Raw genomic sequence first — 27,732 nt, forward strand, 5'->3', positions numbered from 1 at the left:
ATTTTACATCCCTGCAAGAAATACCTTCTCTACTCCCCCAAAATACTGCCATGACAACTGCTATGAGGCAGGGATAGCAGGAATTTTATGGAAGGGTAAAATTCTGGTAGGTGATGCGCACAGGGCCCATCAGGATCAAGTGCATGGCAGCTGCAGCTCCCACCACCCCAGGTGCTGGGAAGGAGGGTGAGTCCATATCTCACTGCTTATAGTTATGAAATTTGGAGGTAGGTATAACTTGTTAAGTCACAGTAATTTTAATTACAGTTGCTCTTTATGGTTATCTATCAATTTTCTGTTAATGTCCACCTCCATATTTTCTAATTAGACCTTTGGTCTTAAAAGTAAAAAAACAAACGAACAGACAAAGAACATAAAACATCAGGAAAAAGAAAAAGGGATATTTTTAGTAGGTGCTGCACGGAGGGGTCTAAGGAGCAGAACAGATTCGGGCAATGGGTGGCTCTGCTGTGGTCATTGCCAATGCCAAGCTAAAACTGTTTAAACTTTCACACCGGAGCTAAACAATGTACTGATTCAAAACCTATGTGGTAGCCTCACACACTGAGATTATGAGTACTCTGCCTCTTCATTGACCTCATTACTCCTTTAGCTGTCTTGTCTCTCACCTGCATTAGTCTTACATGCTAGAGAAAGTGATAAGGATTTCATGTTTGATACTTTAGGGCTCCTTGAACTCTCTCTTTCCATGTGTCTCCTGTTTGCATAATCTGTGTCGTAGGCTGTATAATGTCCCCAAAAAGATATTTATGTCCTAATTTGTGAAACTTGTGAATATTATTACCTTACACAGAAAGTGGGACTTTGTAGCTGTGATTAAGTTAAAGACTGCAAGATGGTGAGATTATCCCAGATTGCTGAGGCGGGCCCAGTTTTATCACAGCAGTTCTTATAAGAGGATGACAAGGGGACCAACATGAGAAAAAGAGATGAAGACAAAACCAGAAGTTGAAGAAACATACTTTGAATATGGAAGAAGGAGCTGAGAGCTATGAAGTGCATGTGGCCTCTAGAAGCAGGAAAAGGGAAGAAAATGAATTTCTACGCTGCAGGCCTCAGAAAGGAAGAGCCCCAGCGACACCTTGATTTCCGACTTCAGACTTCTGTAACTTCAAGGTAATAAATTTGTGGTCTTAAGATACTAATTTTGTGGTTGTTTGTTGCAGCAGCAAGAGGAAACTAAGGATTCATGCTGTAGCCCCTTTTGAATCACATCTTGTTTTGAAACAGGACCACAGAAGGTCCTGCTGAAACCCACAGGAGATATCTGGTGGAGTCTAAGGTCCTTGGGCAAGGATGTGCTTGTTTCTCTGGTTAAGGAATGATTCTGGCTTTTATGGACTATGAGACCCAAGCTTCCTGATATCCAAAAGATTGCTTTTGGAGAAATAATATTTGAGAACTGAAACCTTAACCTTCTTCCTTGGAAATAAAAGATAAGCCATTAATTATGAAGTGGGAAGTTAGACCAGGAATTTGCCAACACCCACCTTCTATTTGAGCCCCTTTACAGTTCATTTATTTTTCTCTTATGAAAACTAAATTTATATGTTTTTCATTAAGATGAAAACCTTCTGGAATCAGACTAAGGTTTCTTCTGAGCATTTTCAGACTTTTCAGTGAATTTAACAACTTGGTAATACGTGTGCATATAGAGGTAGAAATGGAGTAAGAGAGAGTTGAAAGATTTATTTACATCAAATGCCTCAGACTCAGGACTCTGTTGCTGGTTCTTGAGCTGAGAAAGAAGTAGCATTCCTTAAAGCCATGTTATTTATGCAATTAATTTTTATAACAAGCTCGTGGCTCTGGTCTCAGACCAAAGATACTAACAGCAAAACCCAGTGACAGAAAATCCAAGTTTAAAGTAAAAACTCATTTCAAAGAAATGGGAAGAGGGTACTTTGTTAGCATATGTTCTACAAGAAAAAGCTTGCTTTTCATACTTAATAGTTCTTTTAAACCAAATGGGCCTTCCAGTAGATACAAACTCATGGTGAAAAATACTGTGCTGGGAATTCCCTGTAGCTGAGTCCACCCAGGGCTCTTTCCTGGAAGATGGTCATCACCAACACAGAAAATTTTTCTTGTTAATAACACTAGTCACATACAGTTGCCTTCGTATTTAAACATGTTAAATTTTAAAAAAAATTTTCTTTATAAGAATATATCAAAAGTCAAATTAATTGCATTATACATTGTTAGTTTTTATGTGGAACTCCACTACCACGGAAACCTACATATGAAATTTGACCTTTTCATGATTCTTTAGCCCAAGAGACTGCAGCTGAGACCATTATAACCTTTAGAACTGGTAATCTTCTAGGAGTTACTGTATCAGCAGTCATCCTCCATGAGTCTAATAAATAGGTTAGAATTTTTAAAAAAATGTTTCTTGGTTATTTTTTCAAAGATTGGCTCAAAATATTAAAAAATATTTATTTTCTCCTAACACAATAAGCATGACCATGAAATGCAAACAAGGGGACAGAGCATGTTTCTGTTATAAGGCAATCTTGCCATTCAGTGTTGAAAAGTCTTTACTTTTCTTGGAATTATATCCAGCTCCGGAGGACTTCAAGGAGATGTAGTCATCCTCTAAAGGGTTTAAATGGGAGTCATAATTACAGCTGGGAATCAAAAAATGAAATCTGGGAGGAGAAGATGAGAACCATCCTGGAAATTAAGAGGCTGAGGCATAGTACTGTAATGGTTTTCAAGTACCAGAAGCCTGACGAGGCAGGAAATTATAGCCAGCTCATTTTCTATTTCAAGGATCAAAATGCTTTCAATACAGCTTGAAACAAGTTGAGTCGATTGCACAAAGGACTTTGTCCCAGTGAAATGTGTTTTTGTTTTTTCGCTCTGGATGGTTCAACAGTGGACTAGTCAGGCCAGGTGAGCAGATGCCAGAACCAGAATGGGAAGGAGTTCCTCCCTGGTGTCCCAGGGGCTTGGGACCCTCTGCATGCCACCGACTGCCTCCCTTGCTTCACTGCTGTGCCCATGCTTTCTTGCTCCTCAGTCTTCCATTTTTACTTTCCAAACTGACCTGACTTTTAAGGTCCAGACAATAGATGAGAATTCTAAAAACCTTCACCTATTGCCTTCTCTGAGGATTTCAAAGCTTAATGAATAATTCTAATTATTAGAAAAAAGAGCCAAAAACCTTTTTTTTCATGATTGCTATGAAAGAGGTTATATGGTATTTCTTCAGGCTCCTTTACAAGTACTTGCTGCACAGTGCAAATTGGAAAAACAGGGCAGATTTCTCATAAGGGCCAGACCAGATAGCCCGTGCAAGTGCTCTCAGAGTCCTCCCTTGCTGTGGAGTCCAAGGGCAAAAGAATAAACAAACAAACAAACAAACAAACAAAACACTGCTGGGCTTCTGTTTTGGTTTCCAATCTGAATAAATGAACCAATGTGCAATGAAGATTTTTAAACATATTTTAATCCCGAGTCACAGGAACAAGATTTCAGAGGGATCTCTTAAAGCGTAAAGGAGAGTAAAGGATGCTCAGCATGGAATGCCCAAATAAGCATTTCCCATCCAGGGCCGACATACTGCACTGTCCGGTCATCTGTGCCTGTGGTTTTGTAGATCTCTTTCTGACAGACTAGTTCATTACAAATGGTGATGTTCAGCACACTCTCATCTGGAAATTAACTTAAGGCCAGCTTCAGAACATAGTGCAAGTAGAGCACTATCGTGGGACCCTTTGGGGTCCTCACAGCTCCCCAGGAAAAAGGAGTCTGGTCTGGCTCTCTCAGTGTACAGAATGGCTTTGCTTTCTCTAGAGATAAAAGCTTAAACTGCAAACTGTGCATTTGTATAGAAGGGAATTGTCCCTTCTAGAAGCATTGAATGCACTGTACTTCTTTCCTGTGTTGAAAAATGGGGCATGACCAAGAAGCTGCAGTGTAGAAACTGAAGGGGTACAAGGAATTCTGCTGGTGCTGTCCGGACACCTTGACCTTTGACCTTCCGATCAGCTCCCTGAGTAATTCTGACCAAGTCACTGGCCATTCTTTATATAAAAAAAAAAGTGACTGAACTAGATTGTATCTACAGTTTTCTCACTACTAACATCCACTGCTAACTCATTCATTACTGGTGATCACAGAGGATTAATTATTCTAAATACTTAAATAGAAATTTTAAAGACTTTTGTTTTAAATTACTCAGTCTCTATTACTGTTCTTTTAATTCTGAAAAGAACAGAAAACTGATGACAGTGATTTTTTAAGCATACAATATGATAAATTTGCAACATTGAACCATTTTGAAATGTCTAATAACTATCATAATGACTTTGAGATTCTCGTAAGAAAAGTACGAATCAATGCTTGTGAATTCAATTCTTCTCACAAAGGGCTTTTCTCTCCTAACAGGATTTTTGAATAATACTCGAAGAAACCAAGAGACCTATGTTTTCATCAGATTCACTGAATTCAAACCTCATACTTGTCATGAACTAATATAATAATAGATAATAAATTTGATGAGAAGAATTTGAAAAATCAGTCACATTAATTAATCTGGTTTGCCTTTGGGGTCTAACGTTATTTTTTTCTCCTTCTCTCAGAACATTTCTCAATTACCACAAGTTGAAATGTTTGCAGAGAAATTTTAAAGAGGATACCTATGAAACAAGCACAGTTCTAACGGGGATTGTTGAGTGGATTCGGGATTTAGGACTCCATCTGAAACAACCCAATTAAAGATTACAACTAGAAGATGAGAAAACACTTCAGATGGATTCCTTCATTTGCACATGTACACAAACACACACACACACACACACACACACACACACACAGCCAGAGAACTGGAACTACCCTTGCCTCATAACTTCCAGGAGGCTCCCTCCCTCCTACCATTTTCTCACCATCTCATGGACGCCAGTCTTCTGATTGGTGCTTTGCAGAGGTGGAATAAACTCTATGAGATTGAATTAGCAACTGATTTTCAGAAAGGTTCCTCCCCATTCTCAGCATTTTGCTTTGAGGAAGAGAGGAAAGCCTACACCCATGATAGAAGTCAGTGAGAATGACAATTGTATTCTTTACCACCCCCTCCAAAAAAATTTGGCATTTTAAATAACCAAGCTGCTCTTGTCTCTGGACTAAAATAAAATATTTCTATGTGAAACACAGCTACAGAGCTGGCTCTTCCCCTTTCTCCACCTTCAGCGCATCTATTTCCTCCCACTTTTCCCTCTGTGGAGGCTTGCTCTCTCTCTCTCTCTCTCTCCCCCCCCTTCTCTCTCTCTCAGACACACACACACAGACAGACAGACACACACACACACACACACACACACACACACACACACACACACACACGGTTCCATTTATGTAATCAGCTGACAAGACTGATCTCACTTCAATTGCTTTGATTCAAAATCTGCCCACCATTCGTGGGAGGTCAGGAACAGTGGATGAGGCATGTGCTTTACTAAAGAGGCTGGGAAAGGAATTGCCTGGGAAAGGCATCTGCTCTGCCTCTTCTCTATGGAGTCTTGATTCCACGTATGAAAATAGAGATTGCTTTGAAGTCCAGCATAAATTCTCTCATTTTAAGCTCAAAACTCTTAGATTTTTCTTTTTGGAACAACTGAAGACTTTCTTAACAGAATTTTGTAGCAGGACTCCATAATGGTCCCACCACTGCTGACGTTTACCTTATATTGCTTACTCTGACCTCCAAGGTACCAAAGTCTGACCCCTTTTTACCTCTCCAGTGTGCTCTCTCACCACGTCCCTGCGCAAGCCCTCTGCCCTATTCCATTATTTCTTACCACTCCATGCACAGTCTTTGGGACATGCTGTTCCTCCGACTGAAGTCTGTGTCCTCCTCCTCTCTGCTTGTCTTGGTATTTCTCCTTTCTCAATACCAAGCTCCACTACTCACCTTTCTCATGAAACCTCTCCCTGACTCCTACCCTATAGCCCCTGGTGAATGAGGTCTCCTTAAACTACAGTAGACTTATTCTTTGTATCACTTTGCAGCCTTTTCTGTAGAAAACTAGTCAAGACTAAACTGTAAATACTCAAGAAAGGACTCTCACTCTCTGTATTTCCAGCACTTAACAGAGTGTCCTGCATGTGTGGTCGTGTGGTCATTTTCCAAGTATTTATTAAGTAGCTATTATGTGCTAGGTGCCAGGTTAGACTATGAGTTACAGAGATGAATAAAATCCAGATCTCATGCTGCTCATGATCTAATGGGGAAGACACAGATGCAAATGTATAATAGCAGCACTATGCAACCAATCATTTCTGTAACAGAAGTAAGACCCAGATGCAGTGAAGGCATTAAAGAGCAAATATTTAATGCTAGATGGGAGGGAGCCAAGGAAGGTTTTATAGAGATTATGTTAGAGTTGGATCTTGGAGGATGCATAAGAGTTTGCCTGAATTATCAAAGGAGTGGGAGAACCCAAGGGCAGAAGGCCCACCATGAAAACTGATACAGAGACTTTTTCTAAAAAAGCAAGAAAGTCTACAGTATCATGAGCAGTCCTTTCTCAGGTAGGTACTTCTGATAAAGCATGAAGTTGGAGGTAAGATGAAAAACAAAGAATAGCAACTGGAAAGCATGAAGAAGTCAGACCATGAAGGACCTCGGGTGTCATGTTAGGCAGTTTGAGCTACTGAATGGCATTGAAAAAATTTGGCAATTATGTTATCATCTGACAGCATCTAATGCATCCTAAAAATAATGATGACAACAACCAGATTGTCTCTCAGTGGATGAATGGTTAAAAAACACTAAAACATCCATTCCATAGAATGCTATTTAGCAATAAAAAAATGAATTATTCATACACACAACAATTTGGATTGGTCTCAAGGGAGTTATACTAAGTGGGGCAAAAAAAGCCAATCCCAAAATATTAAAAACTGTATGATTCCATCTATATAATGTTTTTGTTATTTTTTTATTTTTATTTTTTTTACAGAGACCGAGAGAAAGTCAGAGAGAGGGATAGACAGGGACAGACAGACAGGAACGGAGAGATGAGAAGCATCAATCATTAGTTTTTCATTGCGCACTGCGACACCTTAGTTGTTCATTGATTGCTTTCTCATACGTGCCCTGACCGCAGGCCTTCAGCAGACCGAGCAACCCCTTGCTTGAGCCAGTGACCTTGGGTCCAAGCTGGTGAATTTTTGCTCAAACCAGATGAGCCCACACTCAAGCTGGTGGCCTCGGGGTCTCGAACCTGGGTCTTCCACATCCCAGTCCGACGCTCTATCCACTGCGCCACCGCCTGGTCAGGCGCCATCTATATAATGTTTTTGAAACAACAAAATTATAGAGATGAGTCACAGATTAGTGATTGCCAAGGCATTAGGATTGGGGAGAAGTATGTGGATGTGGCTATGAAGAGGTAGTATGAAGGACCAATGTTGCTTCTTCATGATGGTGGTAGTTACACAAACTTCTACATGTGATAAAATTGCATAGACATATAAACACACACACATGAATATATGTGTAACTGGTAAAATCTGAATAAATTCTGTGGACTGTACCAATGTCAACTTACTAGTTTCAATATTGTACTATAGGTATGCAGGAGGTGACCAATAGGAAAAACTGGATTAAAGATACATGGAAATTCATTGTGTATGCATGTGTGTGTGCCTGTGTGTGTGTGTACTCCTGCGAATCTATAATTACTTAAAAAAAATTTAAAATGATGACAAAAAGTGGTAATATGTTAACCTAAAAAATTGGAAAAATAGAAGTTTTTAGTGGAATTTAGATTATTGCTCAGGCAATATTTCTTCTGGTAAAGAATTATCTTAAAGAATTTCAAAGCATGTTTTATGTAACTATACAGTACAAGGCTATATTGACATGAATGTATATGTTGAAGATAAAATTTTTCTCAATGAAATTGGGTTCATCAATATTTAAATTGCCCTAGAGATAAAGTGACAATTATAGAACTGGAGGTAGCTTATCAGTATAAATATGCTCAATTCTGAATGACAAAAGTTCTGAGACCATGTCCAGTACTAGTAGCTGAATCATTCTAAAAAGTTATAATAAAAAACAACAGCAACAACCAAACAGGTAAAAATAACCAAACCAATCTGGCTTAACTTCTGTTCTGAGTGACTTGGATTCTTATGATGAAAGGTTCATGTATGTGTCTACATCTACCATGTATGGTTGCAGATTGTACATCAAACTCTAACACAGAGTGATGAAGTATGAAATTAAAAACACACAAAATTAAAATAAAGAAACTGATGCATTAACAAAGCACAAATGTAAACACTGTAAGTAATGCAATATTTATGTTATTTACATACAAGATCATCCCCAAGAAAAATGTCATGGGGAATCTTGTTCTTTGAGCTGACAGTGTCGTTTGAGAGTATCAATTGTTCTAGTGGATTTTTACCCCATCCTTAACCTTAAAACAATAACTAATTTTTCAAAAGATTCTTGCACAATGGTAGTGTGGGTCTAATAGTGGCTTTGAGCATTTTTTTTCACAGAATTCAGATGTTTCAAAATGTGTATTCTAAAATCCCAAGTTCATGAGTTCTTGATTAATGAATGGTAATCACAGACTATGAAGTGAGTTGGGCTTTACAAATTATAAGGCATTATATGAGTAGATGGCATTCTACTCAGTTATCAGGATCATAAATTAGTCCTCAATGGCCAGGTAGCACCTTACAGCAGGCTGGAACCTAAAAGAAGTTCCTGGGGTAGCAAAAACAGGTGGCAGAAACAGACACAATTACCCATGCCCCAAAGTGTAACAATAATCCTGAAATTAAAGCAAAATGAATAAACTGCCCCAGGCATGACTATCACTACCCAAAATATAGCCTTCATAAGAATGTCTCACAATAGATTATTATCCATTTGTTTTCTCATTCATGGTCTGTTTCCCCATCTGAACTCAAGCCCAAAACCTTGCCTGGTCTCTAGACCTTTGTGTACTTAGTTCCAATAGGCTCCTGGTACAGAATAGGTGCTTAGAACTATTTGTGTACTGGGCCCTGGCCGGTTGGCTCAGCGGTAGAGCGTCGGCCTAGCGTGCGGAGGACCCAGGTTTGATTCCCGGCCAGGGCACACAGGAGAAGCGCCCATTTGCTTCTCCACCCCTCCGCCGCGCCTTCCTCTCTGTCTCTCTCTTCCCCTCCCGCAGCCAAGGCTCCATTGGAGCAAAGATGGCCCGGGCGCTGGGGATGGCTCTGTGGCCTCTGCCTCAGGCGCTAGAGTGGCTCTGGTCGCAACATGGCCACGCCCAGGATGGGCAGAGCATCGCCCCCTGGTGGGCAGAGCGTGGCCCCATGGTGGGCGTGCCGGGTGGATCTCGGTCAGGCGCATGCGGGAGTCTGTCTGACTGTCTCTCCCTGTTTCCAGCTTCAGAAAAAAAAAAAAAAAAACAAACTATTTGTGTACTAAGTGACTACCTTTTCATTCCATAACACTGCTTTTTGACAATTTTTGAGTGTAGACACTTCATATTTTGATGAAAGCTATGAACCTTCTCCTCCAAAAAACACACAAAGATAATAATTTTAATCTTCTATAGGTTTTATGGATCCCAGATTAAGCTTTGTTTATGGAAATCATTTTTCAGGATGAGAATATCATTATAAACACAACTAGCCACTGACTTTCCATTCTAGTTCCTTCAGAAAATCTCTTGATCTCTTACCCAAGCCAATTACCTTCCTAACTCTATGGCATTATTATTTTTTTTTGCTATTTGTTATCATTAATCAATAGTCCACACATGCACATTATCTTTTAGTGACATCAATGTCAAAGAAAAGGATAACTTGGCTAATAAAACTATTCCTATAATTTTTGATAAAGCATATTATTAGTCTCTTTCCTCCCACCTCTGTCTCTTCAGCACTAAGAAAATCTTAGTGTACATTTGGCATAATCTCATAATTTCTTTCCCAAAATTCACTCTGAGTAAAATCTGAAAAAAGAAAGAGGGGTTAATTCACACTCACTCACACACAAAACCACCTGTCATAGATAGAAAGGTTCAGAATAAGAGGGAGAGTGGAGACCAGGTATCTTGTCCAGTCACAATAAACAACAAATAGTATGTTAAATTCAAAGTATACTGAAGACCACAGGTAGCTAACTTTTTATTGGAAAAGAGCAGCCCTTAATTGCCAGTAATAAAAAAAGATGCCCGTGTGAGTCTTACTTATTATTATTCCATCTGAACTGAGCTATAAGTATTATTAGAAAACCCTTAATGGAAACCCTCTGCCTCTGAAAGCCCTCATAAGACCAAACTCTTCCAATACAAGGACCCCCAAGCAACTGGGAAACTTTGCCACAAGAAATAAAAGGGATTACTTTTTATTTCTTCTGGTTTACAAAAAGAAAGCTCATGGTGTTGCTAAAATGCTGGAGGACACAATTCACACCACTTCTCTCATCTGCCTTAACCCTCAGTGGCCCGTTTCTAGGGTGTGTGTGTGAGAGAGAGAGAGAGAGAGAGAGAGAGAGAGAGATCTTCATCTCTGCAGCTGAATTGGATGCAGAGCAGTGCTGTGTCCACGGGGCAGAGGTTGGGTGTGAGCCATGGAAGCAGCAATAGACAATACCAATGCATGCAAGACTGCAGTCTCAGCAGACTCACTGTGGGGCCTTACTCTCCATCATGGAAATACCAGGGGAACAGAGGTGCTCACATTGCTGACATGGAGCTGCCTGGAGCCAGGCTGCTGGCATTATACTGAGGTTGGGGCAACCCTCCACTTACAGCTTGCTTTCTTAATGGCTCAAAAATACAGAAAAACAACAGGGCTCGAAGTTTTTTGCAATAAGAAGCTTTCCTATAACTCTGCAAAGAAACTTTTTTGAGGACAAGTTTTGTAAAAATTGATTTAAATGCTTATTTTCAACAATCTCACATGGGAAACAATATTAGGTGTGAATTGAAGTTTCTCCCATCCTAAAACCTGGTCCCTAAGAAAGAGGCTGGACAGTTCAATGTAAGTCATTGACAAAATCACATCTGCAAAGCAGGGTTGACCAAAGCCTTTGAAAGAGGCATCATTAGCGTTTCTCCTCTACACCTGCAAACGCTTTCAGAGATTAAATGCATGCTAGTTTGGAAGAAATAAAGTCAGAAAAGCTTAGTATAAAGCAGATATAATGAGGAGGTAGAAGTCACATAATTAAATAATGCAATTTTCTACTCATCAAACTTAAGTCATTTCCTATTTAAGGAGCATCAACTATTACCATGAAGATTTTCAACTATGGGAAACAACAGAAGAAAGGTGACCTAAAGATTTTATGAGCAAACTAGTAGTATTACAACAACTGACATTTTCTCCATTCTTCACAACTTCTACACTTTATTTCAAGCAATAATTTAGAATTAAATACGTCAGTGTTCAATCTAATGTGCCGTTCTAGAGTGTCCCTTCTGCAATAAAAGTTCCTCAAAAGCTTGCCCAGCATTTGTTGTCTGGGTCTTTCAAAAGAAAAATAAGAATGCAGTAATAGATGGGAAGCTATTCTTAATAGTATAATCCCAGAAACTACAGTCTGTACCAAAAAAAAAAAATAGGACAACCATATGCTGTTGGAAAGCTACCCTGATCTCAATACCAGTCTACAGCAGTTGTGTTATTCTCTGCAGATCAGAATGCATACAGCTCCTAAGGTGTTCCTAACACTTTAGAATATAGAAAACAGGCTGCATTTAAAAAAAAAAAATTCTATACACACAACACAACACAACCACCTTGGGTTTCCACCCTCCTACGGAGCTAGTTCAGAGACACCTGAGAAGTCGAAATTGTACAACCCACCAATGAATAAGTCACTTTTTAAACCTGATGAACTGTCTCCACTGCACCTGTACAGACCACGGAAAACCCGGGCAGAATTACATCCATACCTATATTTCATGCCAGTCTGCTTTGCGGTGGACTCTTTGAGAGAAATGTGGTGCTGCGGAGTGAACGTGCCCAGGCTACGCGCGATGATAGCGACCGTGCGGAATTTGGCCCTGGCTGCGTTCACCACATTGGGGGCGGTGGAGCTCTGCTTGCTCAGAAGTCGGTCTTCACCATTCCGACTCTTCAAATTGTGCTCTGTGCAGGCTATGGAGACTTGCATTGCTTCCCCCGGCAGCGCACGGTCCCTCTCAGAACCCCAGAACACAGACAGTCACGAGAGGTTCAGTAGTTGGGAGGGTTTTCGTTCGTCTTTTAACCCCTCCTTGCCACCCTCCGCCCCCTTTCCTGGGGATGCCGACTAAGGAGCCCTCGAGGCCGACTTCAGAGCCGGGAGAGCGGCAGGAGCGGCTGCAGTGCAGGACTGACGGAGCCCCGGGCAATGACAGAAGTCAACAGCCAGCCCCGAAGTTGTCACAGCAGCTGGAGCGCGGATCAAGCTCGCCAGTCTTGCCGGGTAGTAATCTCGGCTGATTAAAGAGCCAAATCCATGGAGTCTGGAGGCTTTTGCAGACGCTTAGGACTCAGCATTCGTGCTGACTGCACACAGCCCGGCTGGAAGCCCATCCGCGGTGTTTGAATGCGGACTCGCCTCTGAGCGATGGGTCAAATCCATGCAGGCTTACCGCAAGACGCGCCAGCCCTGGACCACAGGCAGAATGCTCAACTGGCACGCTGAACATCGGAGAAACAGCTAATCAGAGCCTCTCTCGGGAGATCGCTGGTCTTCATCTACTCACGCTGCCAGCTCCCTCCCTGCCCTACTCCAGGATGTGGTGGGGGCTCCGCAAGACCTCCGCATTCATTTTCAAGCAAAAGCTTGGGCGGCTGAGCCCATATGAGGGCTGCTCTGCAGCTGTACGGAGGAGCAGGCAGTTAGTTCCCTTAAAGAGCTCCTTGCCTTTGTGTGCAAGGCAGGGCCAGGATCACTTTCACAGACTATTACTGTAACAGAATCTGGAGGGCTGCTCATAAGGGGGGCTCCGCCCAGATTCAAACCAGATAGATCCTGCTGCAGCACAACAGTTGAAACTTACCAGGGTTCATTTCCCCCTTGCACATTATTTCATAGGCAGGTAAATTTAAAATGTCCTGAAAAACCACAGTGCAGATTTTTTGGAGACAAGTCATCTAACTTGCTACAAAATCTATTCTGACGCCCAAAGAGGGCCTAGGATGGGGGAGGAGGCAGCAAGCTCGCACCACCCAGAAGAGCCTGCACTAGGTGAGCAGAAGTTCACATCACTACCCAGAAAGGCCCAGGCCAGGTGTCTGGAAGTGTGTACACAGTGCCTGCTGGTCAACAATGGCCAGCTGGTGAGGACAGACACTGTCCCCAAACCAGGAGACAGTGAGCAACAAGATGTGAGGCAGGAACATTGCCTAGCTGAGTATCAGGTGCAGAGAAACTGCTCGATAAATGTGGTTGAATCAAACTAAGCATCAACTGACCAATAATAATAATAACTCCTTGTATAGATGTATTTACAATACAATTGTGGGTTCTGTAAAATCAGTTTTCTAAACATGGTTCCCAACAGACACTGCTGTCAAGCATAAAGGAACAAGGTTCAAATCAACAATATTTGTGAGCACCATCTCTGCACTAGACAATAGAAAGAAATATGGAGAAAAAAATGAAATACTCTTTTTCACCTAAAGAACAAACAATCCCATGGAAAGGACAAAGCATTCAGTCTTAAAGGAGCTAATTAAGAATGTCAGAAGCACATTATCTTTGAATGAGTTGTACAGACACTAAACACACTGGAGTTAATTTTAGCAGGGGGAGCGATTACAGGAAGCCGGAGAGAGTTCCTCATTTATTTATTTATTTTTTATTCATTTTTTTAGAGAGGAGAGGGAGAGACAGAGAGAGAAAGAGGAGAGACAGAGAGAGACAGAAGAGGGGGAGGAGCTGGAAGCATCAACTCCCATATGTGCCTTGACCAGGCAAGCCCAGGGTTTCGAACCTACGACCTCAGCATTTCCAGGTCGACGCTTTATCCACTGTGCCACCACAGGTAGTTCCTCATTTATTAATGAGACTCTATAGTACCTGACTTGGCTGTTGTTGGGGTACAAAAATGACTTAGAGTCTGGACCTCAAGGAGCTTGTGGATGCCCAGGCAGCCCTCACAGAGGGTGGGACTTGGCCTGGAGCATGGATTTGATTAGCAGGAGAGGAGGGAGGCTGTCACTCCAGGGTTTGGTACGTGTGGGGAGAATGCATTTTGCTGTGTCTATATGATAAAAAAATAAAATAGCAGGTCTAGCCAGTATTTCCCAGCCAAGTCAAGTTGTAGAAGTTACATTTTCAAGTAGAATGTGCACCTGTTTTGAATTCTATTCCAGATATGAATTTTAGCATTTTATAACCTGCAGATAAGGTTTAAATCACATTGTGGAAACTCATTCTTTATACTCCATGCTCTTCCCACTTTCTACTTTAAAAAATAAATACACTGCCTAATGTTCAGTGGTTAGGAAAAACTTAGGATGGCGTAAGGGCTGTAGAAAGGGACAAATGAGCCTAGGATAACTTATTTTTACCCTCAGCTCCAGGAAAGAAGTTCTTTAAGTGTATCTTTGTTCCATGGAATGACAGTGGGTAAAGAGAAAACAGATCATTAGAACCTTTATTTTTTCACACTAAACTGGCACATTGGAAATGATCAATGTAAATCAGCATTAGGAAGATAAAATATATTATGCTCACTTTGTTAAAGATGGTGCTGCCCATGTGGAAGCCCATTGCCCAGATGAAGGTATTGGTTGCCCTTCTTGCTTGGGATGAGCATGATTATATTAATGTGTGTTGGGGGCGGGCTGTGGGCAGGCAGGATCCTTGTAGCCTGGGGCTTGGTTTTAGGACTAAGCCTTTCCCACCCTTTTTGATGTGGGGTGGTGCGCTCTCATGAGAAATCCTCAGATGAGTAACTCTGTATCAGAGACTTCCTTGTTTGTATATTGGATTAAAGGTTTTGGTTTCTACACTATAAAGTGGGGCAGACCGGGAGCTTGCTCTCTCTTGGTTCCTGAGATTAGCATGAGAGGAGAGAGCAGAGAAATGAGAGCAGAGAAAGGCCACATGGAAGAGGCCAGGAGAAGCAGCCAAGATGGGAGAGTGCTGAAGGAGAAGCCAGTTTGTGCAGAGTTTGTGTAGAGAGGAGGAGATGGGAACAGAGGTGAATAAGGCTGGTGAGGTAGAAACTTTTGATTCTAGGAAACTCGGATAAGCCAGTAGCTTTGTGAGCACTGAATTAGTGGGTTTTGGAGCCAAGTGTGTGTTTTTACTTGCCTGCCAGGTGTGAGCTAGAATTAAAGCTAATGGCCCACCAGTTCTCGGCTCTGTTGTTTCATTACCGTCTGTCTGAATCTAATGCGAACTTGCATGGGCCAGGGAGCTGTGATGGTGGCCATGGCTACTGGCTTTACAATCAGGAAAAGAATCAAAGCGAGAAGAGGAAGAAGTGGGAGGAAATCAGAAGGAACAGCTCAGAGAGAAACATAAAAACAGAAAAGTAAAGCAGCCTGGGAAGCAAGACAAGCACACTGATTATCACAAGGGGAAGGGGTCAGGAGCCAGCAGCTGAGGGGGAAAGTGACTAATGACTGAGTCGAGAGTGGGGTCAATCCTACAGGGAGGAGGGGAGTGTCAAGGGTTCAGAAGATCTGGATGCAGTTCAACAAAGTGGCTTTCAGGTTTGCCAAGAACTAGCAGAGCCAAGGCCTGAAAACATAACCAAAAGCAGAACGAGGAATAGGTTATCAGAACCAACCAGGCACAGCAGTGCCCGCTGAGTCATCCTAGCCCCCACGGGACCAGGAGAGTGTTCTGTGCACAGCAGGCCCTCACTCTATAAATCATTGAGAAAGGGAGATGAGGAAAGAAAGGAAGGAAAGGGGGAGGGAGGGAAAAGTATGGAAGTATGCCAAATTCTTGAATAAATGTGATGCCTAAAAAAAAGAATAGAAAATTCTGCATGTTCTAGCTTCACACAGCCGGCTCTTTTCAAAGACCTAAATAGTCGCCCCACACTTATGTCCACACCTCTTGTGAACTGACAAGTGTCCCAGCCTTTAGTATGTGCCTCAAAGGGGACCAAGTAACTGAGTCCAGAGGATGTTCACAGTGCAAGCCTCTTTCTTGCAACCCACAGTACGTCTTTCAACCCTGACACCACATGGGCTTTCTGATGGCCAGTCAGCAGCTTGGTGACTTACCCCAATGGTGCTCACCCTTCCCAGCATTCACGGAGCATCAGGTTTCAGGGGACTGGAAATTAGATAATAGTTGACTGTAGGTATGCCCATTTCTAATAAGTTTGTGCTAACAGGCCGCATACTAATTAAGCTGGGGAAATTAAATTTGGAATATTTATACTTTCACTATCACACAATAGTATTTGAAGGAGTGCTCACTATTATTATTTCAGGGTCAAGCAAGACCCACAAATGATGATACAGACATAGACATAAACATAGACATAGACTCAGATACATAGATAGAAAGAGATATAGATATTGCTATGCCCTCCCTCAATTCATATATTGAAGTCTTAACCCCCTGTAAATATCTCAGAATGTGACTGTATTGAAAGTGGGGTCTTTAAAGTAACTGAGGTAAAATGAGGTCATTAGGGTGCTCCTTAATCCAACATTACTGGTATTCTTACAAGAAGAGACTAGGACAAAGACTTGCACAGAGGGAAGAAAACACAGGGAGAAGATGGCTATCTGCAAGCCAAGGAGAGATGCCTCAGAAGTAGTCAACACTGTTGACACCTTTATCTTGGACTTCTAACCTCCAGAATTGTAAAAAAAGACCATTTCTGTTATTTCAACCACCCAATTTGTGGTATTTTGTTATAGTAGCCTAACACATTAATACAAATATAGATATTGTTTGTTTTTATTTTAATTCCTCCATTTTGGGGCAAGTGAAACTATTGGAGCTCTCTAAAGAAGATGCCCCTAAACATCATTATTAGACCTTAATGAACGTTATTATCTTGTTATTTTATCTATTAAAGCAATATTACAAATGTACCACTGAGCCAACTGGCCAGGGCCACAAATGTGCTCTAAAGACCCGCTCCAATTACAACTCATGTATTCCTTTCCAAAACTCATAAAACTTCTACATGGTGATGATTGATACAAAAATGGTGTTTTTTGAGGTACTTTGTCTTGTTCTTAATAATCTCCTTATTCTGCCAATTTGTTCTTTTAAGGGCTTAATTTATGATGGACATCAGAATCAGAGAACTCAAAAGTGTCAGTGAGACAGTGGAGAGAGGCCTGCAATAGCAGGCAAAGGCCTGGGTTCCAAACTTAACTATGTCACCTTGCCTGTAACCTCAGATGATTAAGCTCTCTACCTCTTTTCTCTCACTTGAAATATGAGGGTGATACATACTTTTCCCAAGATCCTCTCTTGTTCTACAGATTCCATGAAGTGCTTTTTCCAAGAGATGTAGAGGTGCACAATTATATGAAACCACTCTGCAATTATACCTTGGTCTGTGCTGCTCTCTATTCATTACCTGATATTTGGAATTCTTTGGAAATAATGTCAAAAGGGTCATTGGGTCACAGTGACAGAGTTGGTAAGGAGCAGAACACAGGCTACTTAACTTGCACCTGATCTTCTTATTTTCATCATAAAGTCTTCACAGTAATGTGAAAGGACTCTGGGGTGTGGGATCCTTAGGTGCTGGGTGTGAACCCCAATTCTGCTCTCTCATTTCTTTCCATGAGCCACTGAGCAGTATTCTCAACTTCCCTGTACCCCAGCGCCCTCCAAGGAAAAAATGCTGCGAAAACATACCTCTCTGAATAATTGTGGGAATTGCATGAAACAGCACTTGGCCCATAGAAGGCACTTAATAACAACAGCTAAGTATCCATCTCAATTTATTAAAAGCAGAGCTATTAAGAATTCTTTAATCTCTCAAACAAGCTCTCCAGGAGACGTCAACAATTACTAATAACAGTAACACACAGCATTTTCTATAGCCTAAGAACTCTTAAAAAGTTAATACTTTACATGTATTGACTCATTTACTATTTCTAAAACCCATGAGGAGGTGCTATATTATCAACTCTATCCTACAGGTGAGGGGACATGTAAATAAGATGCCCAAGGTGACACAGTCAGGAAGCTGCAAGTCTGGAATTTACCTGGGGGGTGGGCGTAGCCTGCCTTCCAACACTGCATGCTGCTCTTTGCTGCAAGAAGGGCTTTAACCTCTTCCATAAATGGTGCTGGGAAAACTGGAAAGCCACATGCAAAAGAATGAAACTGGACTACAGTTTGTCCCCCTGTACTAAAATTAACTCAAAATGTATCAAAGATCTAAACATAAGACCTGAAACAATAAAGTACATAGAAGAAGACATAGGTACTAAACTCATGGACCTGGGGTTTAAAGAGCATTTTATGAATTTGACTCCAATGGCAAGAGAAGTGAAGGCAAAAATTAATGAATGGGACTACATCAGACTAAGAAGTTTTTGCTCAGCAAGAGAAACTGATAACAAAATAAACAGACAGCCAACTAAATGGGAAATGATATTTTCAAACAACAGCTCAGATAAGGGCCTAATATCCAAAATATACAAAGAACTCATAAAACTCAACAACAAACAAACAAACAATCCAATAAAAAAATGGGAAGAGGACATGAACAGACACTTCTCCCAGGAGGAAGTACAAATGGCCAACAGATATATGAAAAGATGCTCATCTTCTTTAGTTATTAGAGAAATGCAAATCAAAACTGCAATGAGATACCACCTCACACCTGTTCGATTAGCTATTATTAACAAGACAGGTAATAGCAAATGTTGGAGAGGCTGTGGAGAAAAAGGAACCCTCATACACTGTTGGTGGGAATGTAAAGTAGTACAACCATTATGGAAGAAAGTATGGTGGTTCCTCAAAAAACTGAAAATAGAACTACCTTATGACCCAGCAATCCCTCTACTGGGTATATACCCCAAAAACTCAGAAACATTGATACGTAAAGACACATGCAGCCCCATGTTCATTGCAACATTGTTCACAGTGGCCAGGACATGGAAACAACCAAAAAGCCCATCAATAGATGACTGGATAAAGAAGATGTGGCACATATACACTATGGAATACTACTCAGCCATAAGAAATTATGACATCGGATCATTTACAGCAAAATGGTGGGATCTTGATAACATTATATGAAGTGAAATAAGTAAATCAGAAAAAAACAGGAACTGCATTATTCCATACGTAGGTGGGACATAAAAGTGAAACTAAGAGACATTGATAAGAGTGTGGTGGTTATGGGGGGAGGGGGGAAAGGGAGAGGGAAAGGGGGAGGGGGAGGGGCACAAAGAAAACTAGATAGAAGGTGACAGAGGACAATCTGACTTTGGGTGATGGGTATGCAACATAATTGAAAGACAAGATAACCTGGACTTGTTGATCTTTGAATATCTGTATCCTGATTTATTGATGTCGCCCCATTAAAAAAATGAAATTATAATAAAAAAAAGAAAAAAAAAGGACTTTAAATAGTGTCATTTTACAAATATAATTTAAGAGAAGTCATATTCTTATTATGAATCAGGGAAAAAATTAAATATTAAAAGTCTAAAAGTTTCAAAACAATTAACCATTCTTGGTAGCTGTTTGTCAACCTTTTAAATACTTCATAATACTTTATTCCCATTGCTTAAGAAAAAAAATTTTTTCCTATTACCTGGAAATTTTTTGGTTAATTCCATTTCTTACAAGTAAAGTAAAATCTTTTTGCTGAATGCACTTAGAACATAACGTATGGTTTATATTTCACTGGAAGCCACAGTTAGCCAGGGCCAGGAAACATTCAGTTATGCAGCCAGAAAAACACAGATTCATTCAAAACAGAAAGGAATCTGCTAATATCTGAAGAATTTTAGACATGCAAGTGTACAGATGGCAAGCTACTTTATGTGCCTATTATCTATGATTAGAAGAGAAATTGTTAGAGTGGGAGTTTGCAATTTGTCAGGCATGTAGGTTTGGAGAACAATTTATTATCCTCTGACAAATTGAACCAGCCATGAAAATTAGCATGGGCTAGAATTTGCATAAGCATGTTTTGGAGTAACAGAAAAAGTAAAATTGAGAGGCCAAATTAGAAATACTCAAGGCTCTGCTGAGTAAAAGAAACTTCCAGGTGTCTACTCTTCAGCTTCCCTAGAAGAAAACTTTCGCCAGAGAATTCATACCAGGACACTCTGAGGACAAGCTAATATAAATATTACCACAGCACTGGCTGCATGTCCAAAACTAAAATGTAATTAAAGGATAGTTAAGCTTTTCAATTAACACTGAAAGTATACCCACAGACATTGATAAATATTTCCTTAATTTAAAACTTTTGACAAAAACAGATGTATCAGCAAGATCTCCAACAGGTATACATCACTTTATGCATTCAGGGAAAGGTGCCATAATGCTACAGGAGGTGCGTGTGCAGAAATAGGAAACTCACATTTCAGATTATTTTGTTCAGCCCTATTCATGGCAGATCATTTCTCATAATCTTGTCTGAAACCTGCTCATAAAACCAGGAGAAAATGGGGATGTGTCATCTGTTTATTTTTTATAAATGTTTACAAAAAATACATTATTTTTATTATTAAATTATTTTATGTTTAATACTAAATTATTAAACATTAGTATAATTTCTGCCACTGCTACCTGACCAGGTGGAGCCACAGTGTATAGAGTGTCAGACTAATATGCAGAGGACCCAGGTTCAAAACCCTGAGGTCACCGGCTTGAGCACAGTCTCATCTGGTTTGAGCAAGGCTCATCAGCTTAAGCCCAAGGTCATTGGCTTGAGCAAGGGGTCATCGGTCTGCTGTAGCCCCCAGATCAAGGCACATATGGGAAAGCAATCAATAAACAACTAAGGTGCCGCAACAAAGAATTTATGCTTCTCATCTCTTTCCCTTCCTGTCTGTCTGTCCCTATGTGTCCCTCTCTCTGTCTTTGTCTCTGTCACAAAAAAAAAGAAAAAAAGAAAGAAATTCTGCCAATGCCATATAATAGAAAAAGCTAGTCAAAAATATTTGTCATGTCTTCAGACAAAAGATTTTCCTAAAAAGCTTATCTCATAGAAATTTGTTTGCAAAGCTCATTAGAATTGCCATATTTCATTCAATTTAAGATACTAGAAGACACATCAGTATTTTGTATACCACCAAAATAAAAACTGTGGCAAATTAATTATGACACAATTCTTTTTTCTCCCTTTAACATTTTATTTTAAAGTTATTGAGTTTTTTTAGACTTAGGCTGACTTTTCAGCCCAAATTTTTTACTCTTGTACATACATAAGAGGAAAACATCAGGGGAATAAATAGCCTAAAGTACTTCCAAAATGTGTTCACACTCAGAAGTTGATGCTCTGGATGTTTTACTAAGAATCATCTTAGTTCGCATCTGTCCACACTGTCATTCTTTGCGTTGGCAATGCAGCATAAAAAATAAAAATAAAAACAATTTTAAAGGCTAAACTATTGCCCCTGCAATTTTTTTTTCAAGCAGTTGACATCCACTCTCAAAGTTGTGATGCATACTCACAGGCATTGACAACCACACCGTGATGCCACCAAGCCAAACAACAACTAGGAATTACATCACAATTTCAGCAAAGGAGAAAGATGAGCTTTAAAAAATTGTTAAACTATGATGATTTCTAAGATAGCATATTATAAACTCTTATTTCATGCCAACTAAAATACTGTGGAAGGTTTTTTGAGCACCTACTATGTACCAGGCATTGTGTGAAAGGCTTCTACATCCATTATTTCATGCCAGATGAAAAGAAGACAGAATAATCAGCTTTTGTTAAGCACCTAAATAAAATGGGATCTCAACTACATAGTCTGCAAGTTCAGTTTCAGAAATATTCATTGTCAGACTTGAATCAGACTTTGGAAGTGCTTTCCACACAAGGTCATCCTTACCTGATTGTGTGGAGAAAAATAATTTTAACCACCTGATTGGGTGGTTAAAATTTACGTGTTTCAGTTCAAATTTATTGGTCTTCTTTGGGTGAGAAGCGTCATTACTGGACATATCATTCTACCTCATACTATTAAATATATTTTTCTAAACAATGCATTCTCTTATTTCTTTATTCTATTCATTTTCAAAGTAAAGGTGTTATAAAGAGAACAGATCCTATGAAATTTCTCATTTAAATTCTTCCCTTTGGCACATCATAGAATGTTTATGTAGGAGACCCCTCAGGTTTTTGTCATCTTTAAAGCAAAACTCATTTGGGGGATGTAGGATCAAGCTCTCATTTTATGCTCTATCAAAGATGGTGTTGTCTAGAGTTTTTATAATGCACGTGTATTGCTCTTTTAAGTGAAATAAAATAAAATAATTTTAAAGTTATTTTTCTATTATAAACTTATCACAAATTTATCTAAGAAGATGCAAGATTCACTAAAGCCAGACAGAAAAAGTGTCATGCATTCATTGATTCAGTCTTTCAATGATTAGCATTTTTGTCCTTATCTTCTTGGTTTTCTCAGTTTTCATTTTCCATGCTTAATTCAATAGTTGTTGTTACTGATGTTGCTGTTGTTGTTTTATGTAGTTGAACAATTTTCAAGGTATACGTCAGTTGCTTTATGCTATCATTTTACACTTGTTTACTTATCTTTTCATTTCTGTGCATTTTCTATCCTTAAGTCAATTATTTATCATCACCATGCACTGATAACCACATCAATATGCATTTTTCATTGTTGAGTTGACAAGTTCTATACCCTGATGAGGCAAAGAGGTGGAAAACTTAGCCCTTTATTTTTAACTTAAAGATCCAAACATGAACAACATCCAAACTTTTATTTATTTTTTTAAAAAATTTTATTTATCCATTTGTATTGGAGAGAGAGAGAAAAGTGATAGAGAGAATAAGGGGAGGAGCAGGAAGCATCAACTCCCATATGTGCCTTGACCAGGAAAGCCCAGGGTTTTGAACCGGCAACCTCAGCATTCCAGGTCAACGCTTTATCCACTGCGCCACCACAGGTCAGGCCAACTTAGCCCTTTTTTATAGCACTTCCTTCCTGGATGAGGAGTGTGCAGATCTACCTTCACTAATCGCTAGTTGCATACTCTAAATGTCAGAGCAAGTGGTGTAGCTGATAGACACTCTAGAGAAAGAAGGAGAGCTCACTGAGGATTGAGCCAGTGAGAGAAAATATGTTGGTATCATAAAATATATAAGCATGAGACAGAAAAGAACCCAGGCAAGGAAAGAGAATAGGGGAGGGAGGATACAGCAATAGAGGAAGCAGGTTTAGCAAAGACAGGGAGGCTGAGAGATCTATTGTGAAATAATGAGCAAAACACTTTATATGGAACCTTATTTTAAAAAGAGTTTAGGTAAGAAATTATGCAAAACAAATGTACATGAACCAACTGGACTCTGTTGCAGGCAGCCTAGAATGAAAGTCTGGGTCTGGAGTGAGGAATGTAAACAGCATCTTTGGAAGATCCATTTGGAAGCCAGTACCTGGAGGTATAAGAGACTCAATGCAGGCAAACCAGTAGGAGACCACCAGAATCAGCCAGCCATCAGGTAAAACCTGCTGATGGAAGATTGGTAGTCCTTACAGTCATTTATAATAGAAAGATGATGGGGTCTATATTGCACTGTGAGCTGAAAAAAACTGCTCATGAAATAATATGTATAGTATGAGCCTATTTTGACAGAAGCAAAATTATCTATTTCTGCATAAAAACAAAAGTATATATGCAAATACATTGGGTATATTTGATATTCCCAAATATTAGCCATAGTTACCTGTGAGTCAAAGAACTCCGGGTAATTTTTATTTCCTTTATTTTGATAGTATATGATTTTCTGCTGCGAATACATATTATTTTTGTATTATGAAACAAAAAAAATATGATACCCAGAAAACTAGAAATGGTGCTTGAAACAGTCTGTGTGTGACTTTCTTCTTTTTATTTCACAGAACCTAGTACTGTGAGATAAATGTCACTGAACCAGCTCAGCTTACTTTTCAACAAATATCCACAAGTATATTATCCAGGATGTGACCATTAAGCTTTGCTGACTGATATGAAGAATTTTACAAATTATATCACAGTTTATGTTTCTCTGTAGATCTGCTATGGGTTCCTGCTGGGGAGGCAAGCCAAAAGTGGTCTGACCCACTAAGGACAGCAACAATTAAACATAGAATATTAAAGGAATTTTTGGTAATAATGGCTATGATCTCTATCAATCTAAGCTTGATTGACCCTCTTTAAAACTGGCCTCTACTAACAGGAGAGAACTTATATAAGTATACAGTTAACCAAATTAATGCTGGCTGAGTTCCTTAGGACACAAAGATGTGTCTCAATGTATCACATGGCTGTGCAGAGAGGTGCTTTGTTAATTTCTGTTGACTGAGTAGATAAATTAATGCCAAACTTTTAGACATGCCAGAACTGAGTGAGAATCTGCTGTATAGAAATCTAATCACTGGGTTGAAATTTCTGAGCCATCTCTAATAATAGTAGCTTGTCCCAGTAGTGTTCATTCACCTTCACCCTACCTCCTATTTGTTTTTTTAGCATTTCACGGTGGTTAAAAGGGAGAAAAGGGGAGTATGCAATACAGTATTTCTGTGTAGATGTTAGAAAATATCAGTAAAGGAATAGGAATGAGGACAGAGCTGGAGAAAGAAAAGAATTTTAGCTAAAATCAAATGTAGAAAAAGATTTGAAGAGACACAAAACTTGAACATAATCTGCAGACTGAACTCCGGGGAGAGGTGGTGGTTGGTTTGGTGAAAAGTCAGTGTATCGGTTTCCTAGGGCTGTTGTCACACATTATCACAAACTTAAACAGAAATTTATTGTCTCACAATTTTGGAGGGCAGAAGTCTGAAATCATGTTATCAGTAGGGCTGTGCTCCTTCCAAAGGCTACAAGTCCTTGCCTCCTTCCCTGTCTGGTGGCTACCAGCACTCCTGTTTCACAGTAATTAAATGAGAGAAGTGACTGCATCACCCCAGCCTCTGGCTCCACCTTCAAATGTTCTTTTTCTCCATGTCACATATAAAGACACTTGTCACTGTATTTAAAACCCGCCTGGGTAATCCAGGATGATCTCACCTCAAGATCTTTAACTTCATTACATCTGCAAAGATGCCTTTGTTGAATAAGGTCACGCTATAAGGGATTAGGATATAAACATACCTTTTGGGAACTACCAAAAGGTACAGTCAGTTTGAAGAAAGTATGGGTTACAGGGAAGATGGGGAAAGCAAAAGACAATGGGCTGGACTTGCTTTCCAGCATGACAAGAGAATAAAACTGAAGATAAAATGAAACAGCCCAAGACTATATGAAGACGTAAACTAATCCAGACCACAGGTTTGAACAGCTCTCATCTGAGAATAGTTCCTTTGCTAGCATAAAAATAGGGGGGGGGAGAACAAGAAGAATTTTCATAGGTCAAATAAGGGAAGGTGGGCCTGCCATGCCCACCCAGACGTTCTTTGCCAAAAGACAACAGTACTGGCTGAGGTACAGAAATTACACATGAAAGGATCATCAGTCACCACACTCATGGTGAGAATGCAATCACCCACTAAATCAGACGGCCTTTCTTAAAGGAGCCCTGGCCCAGGGGTGGTGAGATAATGGCACATGTGCTACTTGGGAGGTAGAAGAAGCAATGACACAAGTAGAATGGAAGATATGAGGCATGCAAGCAATGGGAGGAACAAGCAAGGCAATAATTAAACTCCAATAAATGGTTGCTCTGTTTTTATTTTGCCTTTTTTTTTTTTTTATCAAGAGTAGCTGTAAGTTCTTTAATAGATATTGGGGGGGGGGGCAGGTAAAAACTTGAACTATTGAATATGTCATCAGAGGTATTTGTTGGGATCGAGTTGTCATAGCATCATGTGGTCCAATACTAGAGCAGCTCAAAATTCAAATTATGAGAACAGAGGATCCCAGTCATAACACTTATGATGAAGTTCAGGACCAGGGAATGACATTAAACTTAAAAGAACAGAACATTTCTCATTAAAAAAGAAAGCTTGGAAACTGGACAATTTAAGACAGTTATCAGGGATCAATTCAGCAGAATGGTCAAAGGTTAAAGTGGACCCTTTGGTCCACTAAAATGGAAGAATCATTCTGAAAAGATTGCACAAAAGCATTTTTCATTCCCCATAATCATTTATGGGGAATAAAAAGTGTTTGGGATTAATTTTTTTTTTTGACAGAGACAGAGAGTCAGAGAGAGGGACAGATAAGGACAGACAGACTAGAAGGGAGAGAGATGAGAAGCATCAATTCATCATTGAGGCTCCTTAATCTCCTTAGTTGTTCATTGATTGCCTTCTCATACATGCCTTGGAGGGGGGGGCAACAGCAGAGCGTGTGACCCCTTGCTCAAGCGAGAAATCTTGGACTTCAAGCCAGTGACCATGGAGTCATGTCTATGATCCCATGCTCAAGCCAGCGACCTCACACTCAAACTGGTGAGCCCAGCTCAAGCCGGAGACCTCAGGGTTTTGAACCTGGGTCCTTTGCCTCCCAGTCTGATGCTGTATCCACTGCGCCACCACCTGGTCAGGCTGTTTGGGTTTAATACTAAAAGACATAACACTGAATAAACTAGAATCCTCATAAAGTATTGGTGAGAATGTCAAATGGTACAACCACTTGGAAGGCCCTCCCCAGGCTTTGAAAGAATTTGCTTCTGCAAGGAGCACACGAAGTCACTAGATCCCAAGAGCTGTCTTTGGCTTATACCCCTGATGTTTCTAGGTTCATTTACAGATCAATTCACCCATTTGTAACTCTTCAAGTACATTTTAAAGTGAAGTTTCACTAAACAAAAGCCATTGGAAGCAGTCATTCCATTTCCCTGCTAGCCAGATAGGATGTGCTGTACAAACTACTGTTGTGTTTCATATCTGGGGTTGGGGAGGGGTAGCCATTCCATAACTAACATCATTATTTAGGCTCAGCACTCATTCACTCAACAGCATTGCACATTGTTTATTGAATATGGTTCTTCATGATGAAAGCTTTCATGTGGAGGGAAAGAAGAGAGGATATTTGGACACAATATTTTGGCTTGGGACTTTATTTTTTCATTGATTAGAAATGAGTTATTTAATATTATATGCAGGTAAATAAAAAAATATGTTTCTTCCAGCAAATGATTACTTGATTTTAATTTCCCTGTAATCATTAAATATCTTCTGAAATTCAAAAGGCAGTCGTGTGGTGGAGGGAGGACATTTGTGAGTGTGGCTACATAGGATAGAAACAGGAGCAAGGTGGCACTGGCCACAAGACCTGCTGACAATGTGGGCTGTTCCATACACACATCAGGCTGCCCACCTGGAAATCTGGTAAGTTTGTTGTCACTGGAAGTCCACAAATTGTGGCCACAGGAGCTAATGTCAGTACATGATAAAGAAAAGAGAGAGTTTACTTCTCCAGATGGTAGCTATATTCAATGGGCTCTTTCAGGTGGTAAGAAACTACAATGGGTTTGTTCTTTTGAGTTGTCTGGTGTCTCTCCTCCTTCTTTTGATAAGAGCATGCTATATTTCAAGAAGGACAGACTACTACTCTCAAACTCTTGTAGGCATGTGCGGCTTGTCTGATATGATAGGGTAGTTCAG

At 40.0% G+C, this 27,732-nt stretch overlaps 1 protein-coding gene across 5 annotated transcripts in view; it reads right to left on the reverse strand.

The window, feature by feature from the left end:
• KCNAB1 (potassium voltage-gated channel subfamily A regulatory beta subunit 1) overlaps positions 1-27,732 on the reverse strand; it is a 589,565-nt gene that overhangs the window by 417,784 nt on the left and 144,049 nt on the right. For 2 of the 5 annotated variants that reach the window (XR_010749311.1, XM_066369870.1), the window contains exon 1: positions 11,946-12,912. The exons of 2 other annotated variants lie outside the window; for them this stretch is intronic. Coding sequence is in view for 2 of the 3 variants with exons in the window: in XM_066369870.1 (XP_066225967.1) it covers positions 11,946-12,166 (221 nt within the window). In the remaining variant the exon portion in view is untranslated. Of the gene's footprint in view, positions 1-11,945; positions 12,913-27,732 lie in introns of those variants that run through there. One more of the 5 variants, XM_066369873.1, reaches the window with a different exon arrangement.

This window comes from Saccopteryx leptura, chromosome 2 (assembly GCF_036850995.1).
Source record: "Saccopteryx leptura isolate mSacLep1 chromosome 2, mSacLep1_pri_phased_curated, whole genome shotgun sequence".
Classification (NCBI taxonomy): Eukaryota; Metazoa; Chordata; class Mammalia; order Chiroptera; family Emballonuridae; genus Saccopteryx; species Saccopteryx leptura.